The sequence below is a fragment of the Aspergillus neoniger genome (genome assembly GCF_003184625.1).
Source record: "Aspergillus neoniger CBS 115656 unplaced genomic scaffold BO87scaffold_73, whole genome shotgun sequence".
Lineage (NCBI taxonomy): Eukaryota > Fungi > Ascomycota > Eurotiomycetes > Eurotiales > Aspergillaceae > Aspergillus > Aspergillus neoniger.
In genome coordinates this window covers 46,151-61,446 of record NW_020291201.1, presented here as the reverse complement: position 1 = coordinate 61,446, position 15,296 = coordinate 46,151, and the positions used below count along the sequence as shown (strand labels likewise).

At 53.2% G+C, this 15,296-nt stretch overlaps 7 protein-coding genes across 7 annotated transcripts; 4 read left to right on the top strand and 3 right to left on the bottom strand.

Moving 5' to 3' along the window:
* Positions 1-471: 471 nt before the first annotated feature.
* BO87DRAFT_381393 (M24 family metallopeptidase) lies at positions 472-2,089 on the bottom strand. Its single transcript, XM_025624518.1, has 6 exons — positions 1,685-2,089; positions 1,536-1,634; positions 1,406-1,487; positions 1,235-1,346; positions 1,022-1,181; positions 472-945 (listed from the first exon to the last, which is right to left on the bottom strand). Exons 1-6 carry the CDS (start codon positions 2,070-2,072, stop codon positions 752-754), a joined length of 1,035 nt encoding a protein of 344 aa, XP_025473872.1. The 5' UTR covers positions 2,073-2,089; the 3' UTR covers positions 472-751.
* A 169-nt stretch (positions 2,090-2,258) lies between these two features.
* Positions 2,259-2,911, bottom strand: BO87DRAFT_224226 (uncharacterized protein). Its single transcript, XM_025618710.1, has 2 exons — positions 2,459-2,911; positions 2,259-2,410 (listed from the first exon to the last, which is right to left on the bottom strand). Exons 1-2 carry the CDS (start codon positions 2,784-2,786, stop codon positions 2,358-2,360), a joined length of 381 nt encoding a protein of 126 aa, XP_025473871.1. The 5' UTR covers positions 2,787-2,911; the 3' UTR covers positions 2,259-2,357.
* Position 2,912: 1 nt separating this feature from the next.
* On the top strand, positions 2,913-4,858 carry BO87DRAFT_224218 (major facilitator superfamily transporter). Its single transcript, XM_025618709.1, has 3 exons — positions 2,913-3,522; positions 3,582-3,950; positions 4,004-4,858. Exons 1-3 carry the CDS (start codon positions 3,038-3,040, stop codon positions 4,674-4,676), a joined length of 1,527 nt encoding a protein of 508 aa, XP_025473870.1. The 5' UTR covers positions 2,913-3,037; the 3' UTR covers positions 4,677-4,858.
* An 806-nt stretch (positions 4,859-5,664) lies between these two features.
* Positions 5,665-7,898, top strand: BO87DRAFT_402306 (ATP synthase F1; the record flags this gene model as incomplete). The annotated part of the gene is made up of 10 exons (XM_025625675.1): positions 5,665-5,821; positions 5,876-6,147; positions 6,220-6,285; positions 6,328-6,394; positions 6,446-6,504; positions 6,611-6,863; positions 6,894-6,947; positions 7,002-7,638; positions 7,694-7,731; positions 7,792-7,898. The coding sequence occupies 10 exons, from the start codon at positions 5,665-5,667 to the stop codon at positions 7,896-7,898; spliced, it is 1,710 nt and encodes a 569-aa protein (XP_025473869.1).
* A 215-nt stretch (positions 7,899-8,113) lies between these two features.
* BO87DRAFT_463857 (phosphoesterase superfamily protein) lies at positions 8,114-9,785 on the bottom strand. Its single transcript, XM_025629267.1, has 2 exons — positions 9,133-9,785; positions 8,114-9,074 (listed from the first exon to the last, which is right to left on the bottom strand). The coding sequence occupies exons 1-2, from the start codon at positions 9,694-9,696 to the stop codon at positions 8,274-8,276; spliced, it is 1,365 nt and encodes a 454-aa protein (XP_025473868.1). The 5' UTR covers positions 9,697-9,785; the 3' UTR covers positions 8,114-8,273.
* A 547-nt stretch (positions 9,786-10,332) lies between these two features.
* On the top strand, positions 10,333-12,127 carry BO87DRAFT_463856 (asparaginase; the record flags this gene model as incomplete). The annotated part of the gene is made up of 2 exons (XM_025629266.1): positions 10,333-10,394; positions 11,125-12,127. 2 exons carry the CDS (start codon positions 10,333-10,335, stop codon positions 12,125-12,127), a joined length of 1,065 nt encoding a protein of 354 aa, XP_025473867.1.
* A 794-nt stretch (positions 12,128-12,921) lies between these two features.
* BO87DRAFT_431564 (asparaginase ahrA) lies at positions 12,922-14,170 on the top strand (the record flags this gene model as incomplete). The annotated part of the gene is made up of 3 exons (XM_025627595.1): positions 12,922-13,087; positions 13,145-13,845; positions 13,901-14,170. 3 exons carry the CDS (start codon positions 12,922-12,924, stop codon positions 14,168-14,170), a joined length of 1,137 nt encoding a protein of 378 aa, XP_025473866.1.
* Between the last annotated feature and the right edge of the window lie 1,126 nt (positions 14,171-15,296).

Here is a 15,296-nt window from a genome sequence, read left to right as displayed (position 1 = left end):
TAAATTAAAGGCTTTATTTTGAAGATATCAAGCCGTTCAGGCAGAGGGGTGGGCCACCTAACCGTAGTGGGCCACCTAACCGTGGATTACGTTAATGCAAGCCAAATGGTGTAGTTATTTGAGGAAACGGTGTCTATGAACAGCCCATAGCATTAGTATTCTTGGGAGTAGGAGGATTAAGTGGCTGAAGGGTTAAGATTTCTGTAGTAGCACGAGCAATGTGTATTTTCAATGCAAGTAGTGCTGTCGAGTAGTGGTTCAATACTAGCCTTCCATGAACTCAGGCGGTTGTTGTTTATATTTCAGGTCCAGCGGGGCCAGAACTGATGGTAATGATAGTACTGTTAGTAAGTAGTACTAGTGGCTGACGGTCTTAATATCCGGACTAGTATCCAAATGATGGACAGTAATGAGCTTTATGAAGATATCATTCGTAGCGTATCGAATAACAGGATATTTCCAATGGTTCATCTTTCAAGTGCTGCAGAGCAAAGGAAAGCAAAGCAGTAGTAGATGAGGGAACGGGAAGATGCCGACCGGGAAAGCCGTGGGTCCCGTGCTCTGGTGCCTGAGGCTTCTATCAAATGGTCTCCGCCTCCTCCAATTTTGGAGAAGCACAACCACCCCCAACACAACAATATCAGCACCACCACCACCTCTCCTCCAATGGCAACAACTTTTTCCTACTATCTACTATATCAAAATTCACCCGCGAGTTCATATATTGCATGTACCAACATACACTGAATGCCTATGGGTTCCAAGGCCCAGATGCTCGACGACCGGTCAACAGCTCTGCCTCCCCACCCTCCCGCACCAGAAAGATGTCTTCGTGCCGTACCCCGAATCGATCCACCAGATACACCCCAGGTTCCGAGGTGAACGTCATGCCGGCTTGAAGGAGGGTCGCATGGTTGCCCTTGTTCAGATAGGGGCTTTCGTGGGCTATCTCGCAACATCAGCATGAGCCCGATATCACAGACAAACCTCCAGGTCCTCCACACAGACCCTGGCGACTCACCTTTGATTCCAATTCCGTGTCCAACACGATGGGTGAAGGCCTCCCCGTACCCGGCGTCCGTGATCACCTCCCGGGCAGCAATATCGACGCTGGCAGCACTGGCGTCGACCCGGAACTGCCTGATGGATTGCGTTTGAGCTTCAAAGACAATGTCCCACACCTACAGCAGTCAGCCAATTGATCTCGCTTGTACAGGTGAGGATCCAGGTATACCTCCAGCTTGTCTCTCAAACGCGTCGGGGCGGGCATATCCGGTGTCGGTGGCTCAAGGAACGGCGGGAAAAAGGTTCGACAGATATCCGATGAGTACCCAAGGAGATGGGCGCTGACCGAGGTCAGCAGTAGCTACAGTGAGACAGGCAACGGTCCTGTGTATCGACTTACCCTACATCAATCAAAACAAAAGTTTCCGGCTCAAGCACCTTCGAACCGTTGGTGCCTCCATGTGGGTTGGCGGCATTCTCGTCTACCCTCCACGGTCAGTCTTGCACCTTTGCAGCGGTCGGACACGTACCAAACAAGACAATATCAAAGAATGGCTCCAACCCAGCCGAGCGAAGGGTATTGTCCAGGGTCCTTGCGATCTCACTCTCGGTTAGACCGGGGTAGAGGCCTACTTAGTGTCAGTCCGTCCACAGTGCGACCGAGTGGGGGATCACGAACATTTGCGCATCTGCCGTACGGCTTCCACGGTCCCGGTATTCACGGCGCGGAGAATCCCCACCTCAGTGTCGGATTTGATCTGCCGGACGCGCTCCACTTCTCCCATCAGCCCGACGATTTCGAACCCTGAGTGACCGAGACCCCGTTGGATAAAGTCCCTCATTTCCTCGTCCACCATGAGTCGCGGTGCTCGATCATGTGCCGAGAAGATGACAGAATCCTTCAAGGTATCGTATGGGTTCCAGTGTTCCTCCCAAGGAATGATGTCGATCGGCTCGAGAAACGGCATATTTAGCAGTCGGGCTCGCTCCGCCTCAAATGATGGGGCTAGGAATGTTGTCTTTGCGGTAACAAGGCCCGACGAGTGACGATAAGGCTGCACCACCATAAGAAAAGGGCGTTCCTCCGGCTGAGCGATATTAGTAGACACAAGAGTTCTTGGGGAGAAAGAGCGCCCACCTCCCAGACCTCCCATTCCGGCTGGCTCACGTTGGCATAGTATTTGAACGTATACCCCGGCTCCACGACAAAGGCGTCTGCCCCATCGGCGATCAGAGCCCTCGCGAGGCGATTCCTGCGCTCATCGAACTCCTCAACTGAGATGGGCGCAGCGGTATCCAGAAAATAGTACTCTGTTTCTCGAAGATTCTCAATTGAACATCGCTCGAAAGATTCATATGGTGTAACCGACGACGGTTGCTGGAAGGGGCTGAAGAGCGACAGCCTCTGCCTTTGAGTCAGACCCCGGCCGTCGATTCTAATGGTGACGCGTACTTACTGGGAAGAGCGCGTAGATGCTAAGCAACAGTAGACCAGCGCTGGTAAAAAAGTGCAGAATAGACCTCCGGTATTGATGCGGTGGTTGATGGAGTAGCGGTCTTTCCTCCACCAGTGGGAGAGACTCGGTCTGCTTGTCCAGCATGATTCTGCCGAGAAGGGGAAGAATAACGAAAATTGTTTCAAGGAATCCAGACAATGGATTTATCGCCATGCGTCTGCAGGAGTCGGGGGAGATCCGAGCGCCTGCAGGTCTGAAAAAGAGGGGAAGATGCGCTGAGATTCCCCGCCCGGTTGGATCTCCCTTGATTGGATTCTCTAGCATCTCCCTTGGCGACTCGCAGCTTATCGCCGAATGTCGCGGTTGGTCCGCCGCCGTCCAGGCTGTTCTTCATTGGGCTTATCAGATATGTTAGTCCAGTCTCTTGCGGGACAAACGAGGCTCGGATCGGCCGACAGACGGGACAGATAGGCAAGGTCCAGCAGAGATAAATACACGCACCTCGTCATGGTTCGATTGGGTTGAGATTAGGAAACTGCTAGGCCATTGAGGCAGACGCAGGGTTGACCGCTGAGATGGCTCGCAAAGAGGATCAAGACTCGGTACAGACGACGGGAGCAGCTCAGCCTGCCAAACAGACACAGGTGCAGATATCACCGGACGCCGCCGAAGATGTCGCTCCAGATCAAGGCCGACCAAAGACCTCCAAACTCTCGGTCTTACTGATGATTGTGTTCTCCGGTCTGGCCATTGGCTCCGACGGTTTCAACGCATCCATTATCGGCAACCTCGAATTAGTCATGGAGGTTATCTATCCAAAAACTCTCACCACGGCTGTCGCATCTCGTTTGTCCAACGCCTTTATGGTAGGTATGATCATCGGCATGTTGTCCTTCGGATACTTGTCCGATAGATTGGGCCGCAAGACCGGCGCGGTCTTGACCACCGTCATCCTCGTCCTAGGGATCGCTTTGAGCGCTGGTGCTAGCGGAACTGACCAAGATGGAATGTTTTGGATGTTGATAATTGCAAGAGGAATCGCTGGTGTGGGCGCGGGTGGGTGAGTTCGACTATCATCACCTCAAGCGATTATGGATCTGTTACTCACTTGTTCCCCAGGGAGTATCCGGTTGCCGGGGCTGGTGCTGCAGAAGCCACCGATGAAGATCTGGGGGTCCGAAACAAACGAGGCTTCATCTTTGCTATGATTGCTGACCTGTCGGCTTCCCTTGGGTTCGCCTTTGGTGCCCTAGTCCCGCTGCTGTTGCTTCTGTGCTTTCACCAGGAGGTCCGTAATTACGAAGCTGTCTGGCGGATTTCACTCGCGCTGGGGGTAATTCCTCCGCTCTCCATCTTTTGGTTTCGATACCGAATGGCTATCAGCTCGGCTTATCGCAAGAGCTCGATGCAGAAGCAAACAGTGCCCTACTGGCTGGCACTAAAGCGTTATTGGCGTCCGTTGTTAGGCACGTGCGGCTCTTGGTTCATGTAAGTAATGCAGTATACGCTATTGTCCGTTGTGATTCTAATCCTATCGCCAGTTATAACTACATCTCGTACCCGTTTGGGCTATTTTCATCAACAATTGTCAATCGCGTGAACCCGACCTCCTCTCTCGCACTAACAATGGCCTGGGGCACACTCATCAACTCTTTTTACATCCCCGGGGCATTCATCGGGGGCTTCCTGTCCGACCGGATTGGGCGGCGGCGGACCATGGCGCTCGGGTACTTTCTTCAGGCTGCACTGGGCTTTATACTGGGTGGCGCGCTGGGACCCATCGAAAAGTCGCTGCCACTCTTTATTGTGCTCTATGGCGTTTTCCTCACGCTCGGAGAGGTGGGTCCCGGATCGACGATTGTCGTGACAGCCAGTGAAAGTTTCCCGACCGCGATACGCGGGCATGCCGTGGGATTTGCAGCGGCATGGAGCAAGGCGGGGGCGGCCATTGGCACGGCGGTTTTCAAGCCTATCTTGGCCAGCTGGGGAGATGATGAGTTTCGCGGCACGCAAGCCGTGTTTCTCATTGGCTCTGGGTTCGCCGTTCTAGGGGGGCTCTTGGCCTGGTTTGTGTTCCAGGATGTGAATCACGCGCTGGACAATGAGGACCAGGCTTGGAAGGACTATCTGGCTGCTAATGGCCACGGTGATGTGCAGTGGGGTATTGCAAGTAACTCAGTGCATGAGCCGGAACCGAAGGCAGTGCAGACGTAGTCTCGGCGACTCTGTCGCCACTATAGTGTTATCGGTTGGCCGGTATGCTGCCGAGCAGTACTCGAAAGTAGCCCATTATGATTGTATACTCTCTAGCGTCTTAAGCATCCGGGGAAATCTCGTATTCTTCAGCTCCAAGGAGGGCATTGCCGTCGCTTAAACATTTCAAATCCAGTCTAAAGGGAGTGCGATTGGGTGCCACAAGCCTGCCCTTAATCGCGAGGGCATGTGTGGCCGTCCTAGACCCAGAGAGTCGAACTTAGCATCATGCAGGAACTGACTGGGTCAGGTCAGGCCATATGGGTCATTGGGTGCGGTAAAAGTAGCCGACGGTGCGCAGTATCTCAGGACACTCCATCGCATTCAAAAGACCACAGGACGAGGGACGTGTACGCCTTGAATCAGATGTGTTCTAGCAGGCACATCACAGAAAATATTATACTTCAGACTATTGATATCGTCCGCAAAATTCAACACAATCCCTTTCCTGAACATCCCCACAGCTGGTGATCGATGGTGGAAATTCCCTCGACAATCCGGCCCTGATCGAGAACGACAGAGCCACGAGGAACGATCATTACGACGCGGGGCAAGGATCGTCTCCCAATCGCGATGGCAATACCAATGTGATAGTAATGATGCTGACAGCGAAGGCAAAATAACCTTCGGCAGTAACTGCCTCAAGCAGCTGCCTAACCACTCGGTGCCTGTATTTCGGTCGCGATGGCACATTTATATCGATGGTCCATCAAGATATCTCATCAATAGGTGGGGAAATCAGCCAGCCACGCTCGTTTCATATCTCAGTGCTTCGGGGTTACCGTCTTTATTGACGAACGAACGAGATACATCTTGCAGAGCCAAAGGATTCATCCATATAAAGAGCACCTTGAATCCCATGAAGTCTTTAGCTCTCAGCAGAGCTTACCTTCTACGTTGACAACACAATCTCTGTTGACATTCATCACCCTGCCATACATCTTCAGCCATGTCTGTCACTGCTGGAACGTGGACACTCGCAAGAGCCACCACCGAAGCGGTCGAGTCCTTCTTCGGACTACATGAAGAAGGTAATGAAGCCGTCTTCGATGATGACCGTGAGCTGGTGGACCGCAAGCACTTTGCCCCAGGGGGAAAGTATCGCTGTAAGAGTGTCCCAACCCCCTGCACACGATATTCAATCCACTGACAGCCAGTAGCTATCATCAAGCTGTTTATGCGGTATGAAGGCCAGGAGCCTGACGACCAGCGTCATGCCATGGGCACGGGATGGTTTGTTCGCGATGACACCCTTGTGACTGCTGGTCATTGTGCCTTTGACTGGAGCCAGAACGATGGCAAAGGGTTCGGTCGGGCAATCGAGGTTAAAGCGTACATTGGCTACAACGGCAAAAGGTCTATCAATGACCCCAGCGTCCAGTTCCGGCACGGCGTCCAGATCGTGACTACCGAAGGATGGCTTCAATCTGGGGTGAATCGCCATCACGACGTGGCTTTTATCCGGCTCGATCGGCCCTTCACCAATGTCACCACCCTTTTCAAGCCGACTGAGACCCCCTTATTCAGCAAGGATATCATTGGCGTAGTGGGATATCCCGGTGACATGCAGGTGGATGGAGAGTTTGGCGCACAGATGTAAGAAGAATTCAAGACTGTCGAATGGGATCGGCGCAAGGCAGCGAACCAGATGCTGGAGTATCGCATCGATACATACAAAGGTGCAATGCAAAGTCGATATTATCCATTCTACCTGCTAACTCTCATCTTAGGTCAATCAGGGTCTCCAGTCCTTGTGCAGAACCGGCCTTTGATCTCCATCGGTGCTCATGTCTATGGGGGAAGCTGGAAATAACTCAGCCAGCCCCATCGGAGGGGAGTATGGGAATCCATACCGTGAATACATCTCCATTCTCCAGAGACAGTATCCTGTGTAGACGACTAAAGCTGGCATCAAGTACGTCCGTGTGGGCGGGGACAGCATGGACAGGAAGTCGGATGCGGAGGACGGCTTCTGGGACGACCTGAAGGATGTGCTCAGAGTCGGCGCACCAATGGTCTCGGGCGCCCTGCAGACGGTCAGTCCATTCTTGGGTCCCATCGGAGGACCGATTGCCGCTCTAGCTGGCACTGCCATCTCCGTGGCCGCCAAACGGAGTGTCGAGAGTGGGCTTACTGATGCCCATCCGGGTGAATCCGCTTAGTCTCGCACGGCCGAAGAAGCCATTCTGTCCGAGGCTGCGCTGCAGGCCTTCTTGCGGGCGGATGCCGACCGTATGAAACAGCTCGGTATCAGCACGCGGATTATGGAGGAGTTCAAGAAGGCAGCTGCAGATGTTGATCTCGTGGCGCCTACGATCTTACCGGCCATTTTGCCGGCGGCGTTGCATCTCTCGCAAGATATCTACACCCAAAAGGGTGCAGAGGCAGATAGGGAACCATTCCATCCGACATCGTACGGTCGGCGGGAGCCAATCCGCCTCCCAAGGGATTTCCGAGATGACTCGTTCACGCACTACTTGCTCAAGTCGGTGGAGCGCGAGACGGAGGATGAGATCTTCTGGGGCATGTTGGGTTCAGTGCTGTCGGCTGCCTCCAAAGGGGCGAACGCCGTTCAAACTGGACTATCTGTCATTAGCAAGATTGTGCCGACGACTGAGGCTGCCTTTGAAGAACAGCCAATGGACCCGTACCTGAAGGTCTTGGGCCGTCGTGCCCTGCTCGCCGGGGCGACTCTGCAAGTGCTCCGCAATACGCCACCGGAGCAGCTCGAGACAGAGGACTTCTTCACCCGCATCCAATTTATCATGCAGAAGATCGGGCCTGCGGTGATGAAGTTTGCACCTGTGGTGGTCTCGGCGGTTCGTCCAGTTCTCACGCCTATTATTCAGCCTCCAGCAGGGACTACTCCTCTTGCTGGATCCTCGTCGTTGACCCAGGGCAGCAGGGTCTTCCTCGACAGCAGGTCAGTCGACCTTGGAGGTGCCAGGAGGCGTCGGTGGGCTGAAGAAACGACCGAGTCAGACCTTCTTCGACAAGGTAATGAGCACAGCCAATGGTAAGTTTTCTGCCTTTTTCACGATGGTTAGGAATGAACTGAAAATAAAGTAGGATTTAGAGTGCAAGCTGCTCCTGCGTGAGCGTGTTTCCGAGAGCCAGGATGCGACCGAGGCTAGTGGATCCAATCAAGATGGGTTGATGTGGACCAGTATGAATGACGCTTGAAGAGTCATATAGACCTTCTGTATGTAGAGGATGGAATGCAATGCCTGGATTTTATTCTACTCCTATCTACGATCGCAGGATATATCAGTGCACCGAAATCACTCGCCAACAACCCATCCTTGAGCTACAAGTAGTAATACTCTTGGAAGAGATTCGAAGGAATGTTCTACGACACTCATGGATTAAGACAGGAATATTATGAATATATGTATTGTCTTTATCATCAATCATACAGGATCTATCTTCCTTCTGTACCATGCTAAGCCTGGAGAGATCCGAGAATGTACGCATTTCGGACGCGGCTCAGCTTTTCAGGTGTACTTTCCCTCAGTCCATTATCTCCTTACAATCCACCACTGCATAACAGTCTGCCGTCTACTTCCGAAAAGGCACCGGACTAGGCAAGGCAGTCGGGGTGTTGTCGCGGGACCGCGTCTGCACCAGATGCTCAAAAGATGGCGCATACTCGACCCGCGGGGTGAAAGGGTCAAAGTCCCAGAGGTAGCCGAGGGTGCGCAGGATTGACGAGGCGGAGTAGGACACGGAGTCGCCGGTGATGCTAGTGCCCTTTTGCTCGACATATCCCTTACCCACCCATGGGGAGATCAGGAGAGTGGGGATACGACCACCCAGACGGTTGAAGTTGAAGGTATAGTCCTTGCCATTCGGGGTGGTAGCCGTGTAGGTGAGGTTGTCCGGCCGGGGAGCCAGGGGCGGAGGCACATGATCATGGAAGCCACCGGTCTCGTCGAAGCTCAGGATGAAGAGGGTCTCGTTCCACTGGGGACCGGCGCGCAGGGCGTCGTAGACGTTCTTGATCAGCTTCTCGCCGTCGGAGATCAGACCACTGGGGTGCATAGAGTTGGTGCCGACACCGCAGCACGAGGGGTTAACGTAGCTGAATTCCGGCAGGGCACCAGCGGCGGCATCCGTGTAGAACGTCTCCAGGGCCTTGACCTTGTTGGTGTTGTTGGAGGTGTAGGTCCAGTTGTAGAACTCAGCATCGGGACCCGTGCCACCAGCCGTGTCCCAGTAGTTGATCCAGGAGTGGCCGGTCTCAGTCAGCTGCTGGAAGATGGAACGCTGGGGAAAGGCGTGGTTATCAAAGGCCTCGTCGTTGGTTCCGTGACCATACGAGGTACCCGAGGTGAGTGCAGCCCGGTTGGGGTTGGTCGGCTGGATCGGGGTTAGCAACTTGCCATTCACAGGTCACAATTGGGAAGGAGATACGTACGCCAGGCACATCCGAGTGCCAATGGTTGAAAACGACAAAGTTCTGGACGAGCTCGGTGAGCACAGGCACCTGCTGCTCAGTGTAATAGTTCATGACCTGCACGGACAGCTCGGTGCGGTTGGCATCGGCGCTGTACAGGCGCAGTTGTTCGGTGACGAACCCCTGCTGGGAGGGGGTTAGTTTGCCCTGGGCGATGGCCGCATTGTCGGGAGTGAAAGTGCCATAGAACTCGATGTTGTTGCCATAGACCGCATGGTCGGGATCATCGGTGACCGAGTCATAGTCTCTGGCTGCACTGCAGACGGTGCCCTGGGAGAGATCGGTGATGTTGTAGGGGTTGCAGAAGGGGCCGTTATTTATAGGGTTCTCCAAGCCCTTGATGGTCTGACCTCCCAGCAGGTTGTCCACGGAGCGGTTTTCCATGACCAGAACGACAACATTCTTGATCTTGGACTTGAGGTTCTGGATGGCGGAGTCGGAGTGAGCCTGATGGCTGGGGTTTGCCGGGATGGCCGAGGCAGCGGCAGCAAAGGCCAGCAGACCGACCAGCGCACTGGGATGCATGGTGAGCTAGTTGGGGGTTGAGGTACAGAGGGGAGAGGCAGAATGCAGTACCCTGGTGATGATACAAGCCATTGGCAAGATGGTCGAAAGGGAGCCTTCTTATAGCATCTTTAGGGTGGATATAGAGCTGTCACTCGGACAGGTTTTATCCTCATCTCTCCCCCTGCAGGGTCTGCACGTGGTGGTGTCAAGTGGTCGAGAATCCATCTATTTTGATTGAAAGAGTCCGTCTCATGAGTTAAGCGAGCCATTCGCATGGACTCCATTATCCATTATTCACCACTCCTCTTACCCATCGGCAGGAACACGAAGCACGGGTGCAGCTCCAATGGAATCGATCTGCAGGGGCACGAGGCACGGGGTCGGAGGGTATTTCGAAGGGGTCTCCCCACATCTGGAGACACAACCTATCTACTACCGAGTACTACCTTGACTGTTGAGTGTGGCCGAGGCTTGTTCTACCGTCCGTCTTCATTGCTTGCCGATGCACGATCATCGGGGATCGACAGCCCCCGTGCGTGGTCACTTTCGCATGATTGGCTGCTACCCTCCAGCCGGGATAATTAGTTGACTTAGTAGTACTCCGTATGATGTGGTAGTATGTAGTGGTGTTACATGACAACATGTCAAGCAATCATGCCAGAAGAAATTTCCTTTGTGCCTGGAATCTATCGATTGGAAAAGCAGAAAGGTAGAGAGTAAGGGCACAGCCGTTGAATGAGAGAGGTCAAGAGGAATCCGGCGATCGGTAGCTTCCGGGCCGCTCCGATACAATGCACACGAAGAGCAGAACAGGAACAGGAACAGAAACAGGAAGTATGGTAAGGGTTATAGAAGTAACAATGTATTTTCCAATAGAGTGTCAAGTCACAGTGAACAGCCATGAGATATTATCGGATGATGGGATGGTCCTCGCATTGACACCCCAGGGGGCAAGGCCACAAGGCCATAAGGCAGCAAGGCGATACGGCATAACTAACGTGATGGCTGACTGCATGACTGCCTCGGGATATCTTAATTCGATGGCATCTTTTCACTGTATGCGGATTCTTTGATGGTGATGTGATAATCTCGTTCCAGCTGCCTCAGTAACACACATCAATTTGGTCATCCACATTTACCCCCCTCCTCCATCACGAAATGAACATTCCGTTCTATCCTAACTGGTCCCTTCCTCATCGCATCCGCGCACCGCATTGGGAATAGTACCCTCACCCGGATTGTCTATCCACCAGATATCGCAAACCACAGGAGGGCCCTTATAAAATCATTGCGCAGTCACAAACATGGCGACGGTACCATTCCTCGAATTTGCAAGTGAACCCTCCACTTGGTATCATCCACCATGACCGTGTCACCCAACCCATTACCTCACGACCCCGTTCCCGGTTATGTCGTGACCTATCGCGGTAACGTCGTGGAAAACAGACACCAATTCCATGCCGCCGTCACCGATGCCACGGGCCGCATCATCTATGCCGTGGGAAATCCCACGCGTGTCACTTTGGCCCGCTCGGCTGCGAAACCTGCCCAAGCCCTGGCAGTTCTGGAAACCGGCGCCCTAGAAAAGTTTGACTTCGACGAAGCAGATCTGGCGCTGATGTGCGCCTCCCACAGCAGTGAAGATCGCCATCTTGCCCGTGCCCGCGCCATGCTGGCCAAAATTGACCTGCAGGAAGAGAACTTGCGTTGTGGAGGTCATGCGGCCCTGTCGGAGTCCGTCAATCGAGCATGGATCAAGCGGGACTGGACGCCGACGGCCATCGCAAACAACTGCTCAGGCAAACACGCCGGCATGCTTGCCGGTGCAAAAGCTCTGGGAGCGCCTCCTGCAGAGTACCACTGCATCAATCATCCTCTACAGCAACAAGTTACGCACGCCGTCGAGGAGCTGGCGGGCTTGCCCTCAGATCGTGTCCAATGGGCCATCGATGGCTGTAACCTGCCCGCTCCCGCGCTACCCCTGCAGAATCTAGCCAGCATCTACGCCCGCATCGCCAATGCGGCCAATGCAGCCCCTACAGATCACCAGTCTCCGCGGGCACAGGCGCTAGCTTGCATCTTTCGAGCGATGGCAGGCCATCCAGAACTGGTCGGGGGAGATGGTCGGTTCTGCACCGCGCTCATGCGGGCATTTGAAGGAGTGTTGATTGGTAAGGTGGGAGCGGACGGCTGCTATGCTATTGGAGTGCGTGCTTCAGGCTACACCCAGCAACTGGGGATTAGCGGGGCTCTGGGGATTGCGGTCAAGATTGAGGATGGCAACCGGGGGGTACTTTACGCCGTTGCGGTCGAGATCTTGCGCCAACTCCAGATCGCCACTCCCGCGCAGCTGCAGTCGCTGGAGGCATTTCATCAACCCGTGATCCGAAACACTGCCGGCGTGGTGACGGGGCACACCTCGCACCAGTTTCAGATCAGCTCGGTATAGTTACTAGTAGGAGGGAAGTTGCATATCATAGAATTATCTTTGAGTACAGACGATGAGGGATTGATCTGTGGGGGAAGGCCACCTACAAAGCCTCAAGGCGTGGAAAAGGATACCTACTATAGCCCTTGAAGGTACTACATAGAAGAAACATATTACTAGTAGAAACTACTGCTATTAGTAGTAGATAATTAAATATCCTGCTTGTACTACGTATCATCTTCACGCTGACATCGATATATATTTTGGTTCGGAGGTTTCGGATAGTACTATCCAAATGCGATGCTACTGCCATTAAATGTCAATCCGAGTGCGGCAAACTGATGACGGAGGTCTCTGATGACAGACAACAAGATAAGATGACATATTGCCTCGCTGTCATGCGGATAGCGGCTTCGAGAAGGATTCTCTGCCTTATCGCAAAGGTGAATGCTACCCTCGGGTGGACCTTCTCCGGCAGTTGGGCTTATCGTGAGGAGTCAACACCGATATCGGGGCCAAGCCCTTTATCAATTATCATTCTATCGGTTTCCGTCCACTAGTCTATGGACCCTGAATCCCTTCTAGCTGGATAGACTAGTAATCTTCCCATGTCAACTCCATGTGGAGAAACTTTGATAAGACCATGTGGAGGAGATAGCAAGCCTCCACAGAACAAGACCATCTCCCACTGCAATCACGGCTGGGTTCCGAACAGACCCGCGTGCCAGCACAAACATGATGGTATATAAATTGCTGCATCCAGACAAGATGAACTGTAGAAGAAGCCAGGAGCTATCATCTCATCAATCTACATCATGCCTCTCAAGCCCTTTCTCTTCTCCGCACTGGCCACTCTCGCCTCGGCCTCTCCGCTGCTCTATATGCGGACGACCAATGAGACTTTCGTCTTCACCAATGCCAATGGCCTCAACTTCACCCAGATGAACACCACCCTGCCGAACGTGACCATCTTTGCAACAGGTAGGTGGACTGAGTTCGGTTCCGGGATTGCGACCGATAGCTAACCTCAGCTCACAGGTGGTACCATTGCCGGTTCTGACTCCAGCTCAACAGCCACGACCGGCTACACCTCTGGAGCAGTCGGTGTCCTGTCCCTCATCGATGCAGTCCCGTCCATGCTGGATGTGGCCAATGTTGCCGGTGTGCAGGTGGCCAACGTGGGAAGCGAGGATATCACCTCCGACATCTTGATTTCCATGTCCAAGAAGCTGAACCGCGTCGTGTGTGAGGACCCGACCATGGCCGGCGCCGTCATCACCCACGGCACCGACACCCTCGAGGAAACTGCCTTCTTTCTGGACGCCACCGTCAACTGCGGCAAGCCGATTGTCATTGTGGGTGCTATGCGCCCGTCCACGGCCATTTCGGCTGACGGACCCTTCAACCTCCTCGAAGCTGTGACGGTGGCTGCCTCTGCTTCGGCGCGCGATCGCGGTGCTATGGTCGTCATGAACGATCGTATTGCCTCGGCCTACTACGTGACCAAGACTAATGCTAACACCATGGACACCTTCAAGGCCATGGAGATGGGTTATCTCGGCGAGATGATCTCGAACACCCCTTTCTTCTTTTATCCGCCCGTCAAGCCAACCGGCAAGGTGACCTTTGACATTGCCAACGTGACTGAGATTCCCCGCGTGGACATCCTATTCTCCTATGAGGACATGCACAACGACACCCTGTATAATGCAATCTCTAGTGGTGCCCAGGGAATTGTGGTAAGTGATATTGCTCGATATGTCGGTGAAGTGAGATGGATGCTGATGAGACTAGGTTGCTGGTGCCGGTGCTGGAGGCGTCACGACCTCCTTCAACGAGGCCATCGAGGACGTCATCAACCGTCTGGAGATCCCCGTCGTGCAGAGTATGCGCACTGTCAACGGGGAAGTGCCACTGTCGGACGTGAGCAGCGACACGGCTACCCACATCGCCAGTGGATATCTGAACCCGCAGAAGTCGCGCATTCTGCTGGGATTGCTGCTATCTCAGGGAAAGAATATCACCGAGATTGAGGATGTCTTTGCTTTGGGCACGGATGCGTAGGCATCAATGGGGACGTTGCATATAATGATGACCACATGTAATGATCATGATAGATTGCAATAGAAAGTGACTGTATGTATATTAGCAAAGGACACCAAGCATTTTCCCCAGAGCTCGTAAACAATTCTATCTTACCGAAGACGACACTTGATCTCTTATCTCTTCGCCCCCTCGTATTCAGGGCGTCGGGCATGCAGGGTGCATTGCGTTCGAAGGATCCGAAGACGAAGTGACACGAGCCAAAGGCTGATCCTTGCATACCGTACGGCACCTCACGTTCATTGCCGGTGGTTGTTTGAGTCGAGCAAGGGGTCAGGTAGGGCCCGGCCTTGTGGTATCCTGTGGGACGAACAGATGGTAGCCCACCTACCGATGAGACGGTCTCCTGTCATCATTGCACCAACACACAGAAGGGATTTCGCAAGGATCGTCACTATTTACTTCGATCTTGATCACACGCACCACGCAAAGGCTATCCAGAGATTTCTTATTTGTTGATCTAGACCGTAATCCTGTTCCAGGGGATAAGCATGAAGCATAAGTGGTATACGCCAAGCCTTAGAAATGTAGTAAGCTGGGATCTTACTTTTGGTTTAGGTAGAGGAGTTAGGTGGTATTTGGGCAACTAGGGTGTTGTTCTGCTTACAACCCATGCGAGGCATATCACTGGGGAGTACAGAGAATAGACGATCAGGCGTGACAGAATATAAAGCGCGATGATCGTCCGCGGACGTGGAGGGGACGAAGACCCTTAGTTGATCGGTATGATTCGCGGAACTCCCGGGGTCTTCACGGCTTTCGATAATGCGGGATCGGATCCTCTCAGCCTCGTTTATGCAAGTGAGATTCCGAAGGGCTCTCTTGCACCTTAGCTCTCTGACACTCCCATTCTTTGCTTACTTGCGATAGATTCTATAGGCTAATTTGTAAACCCCTTAGCTCGGGGTGGGCTGTTTGATTGTGGCACGAGGTCTCGTCAATAAATCGTAGCCTGATGATAGAGGGCGCTGATGATGATATAGGGCAACCTATATAAAGAACGGAGAATTATTCTTGCTCGATCATCACACAGGTCTGTTAATTAGATGTATTTGGGGATCAACTGAAGCCCATCGTCGATAATTGT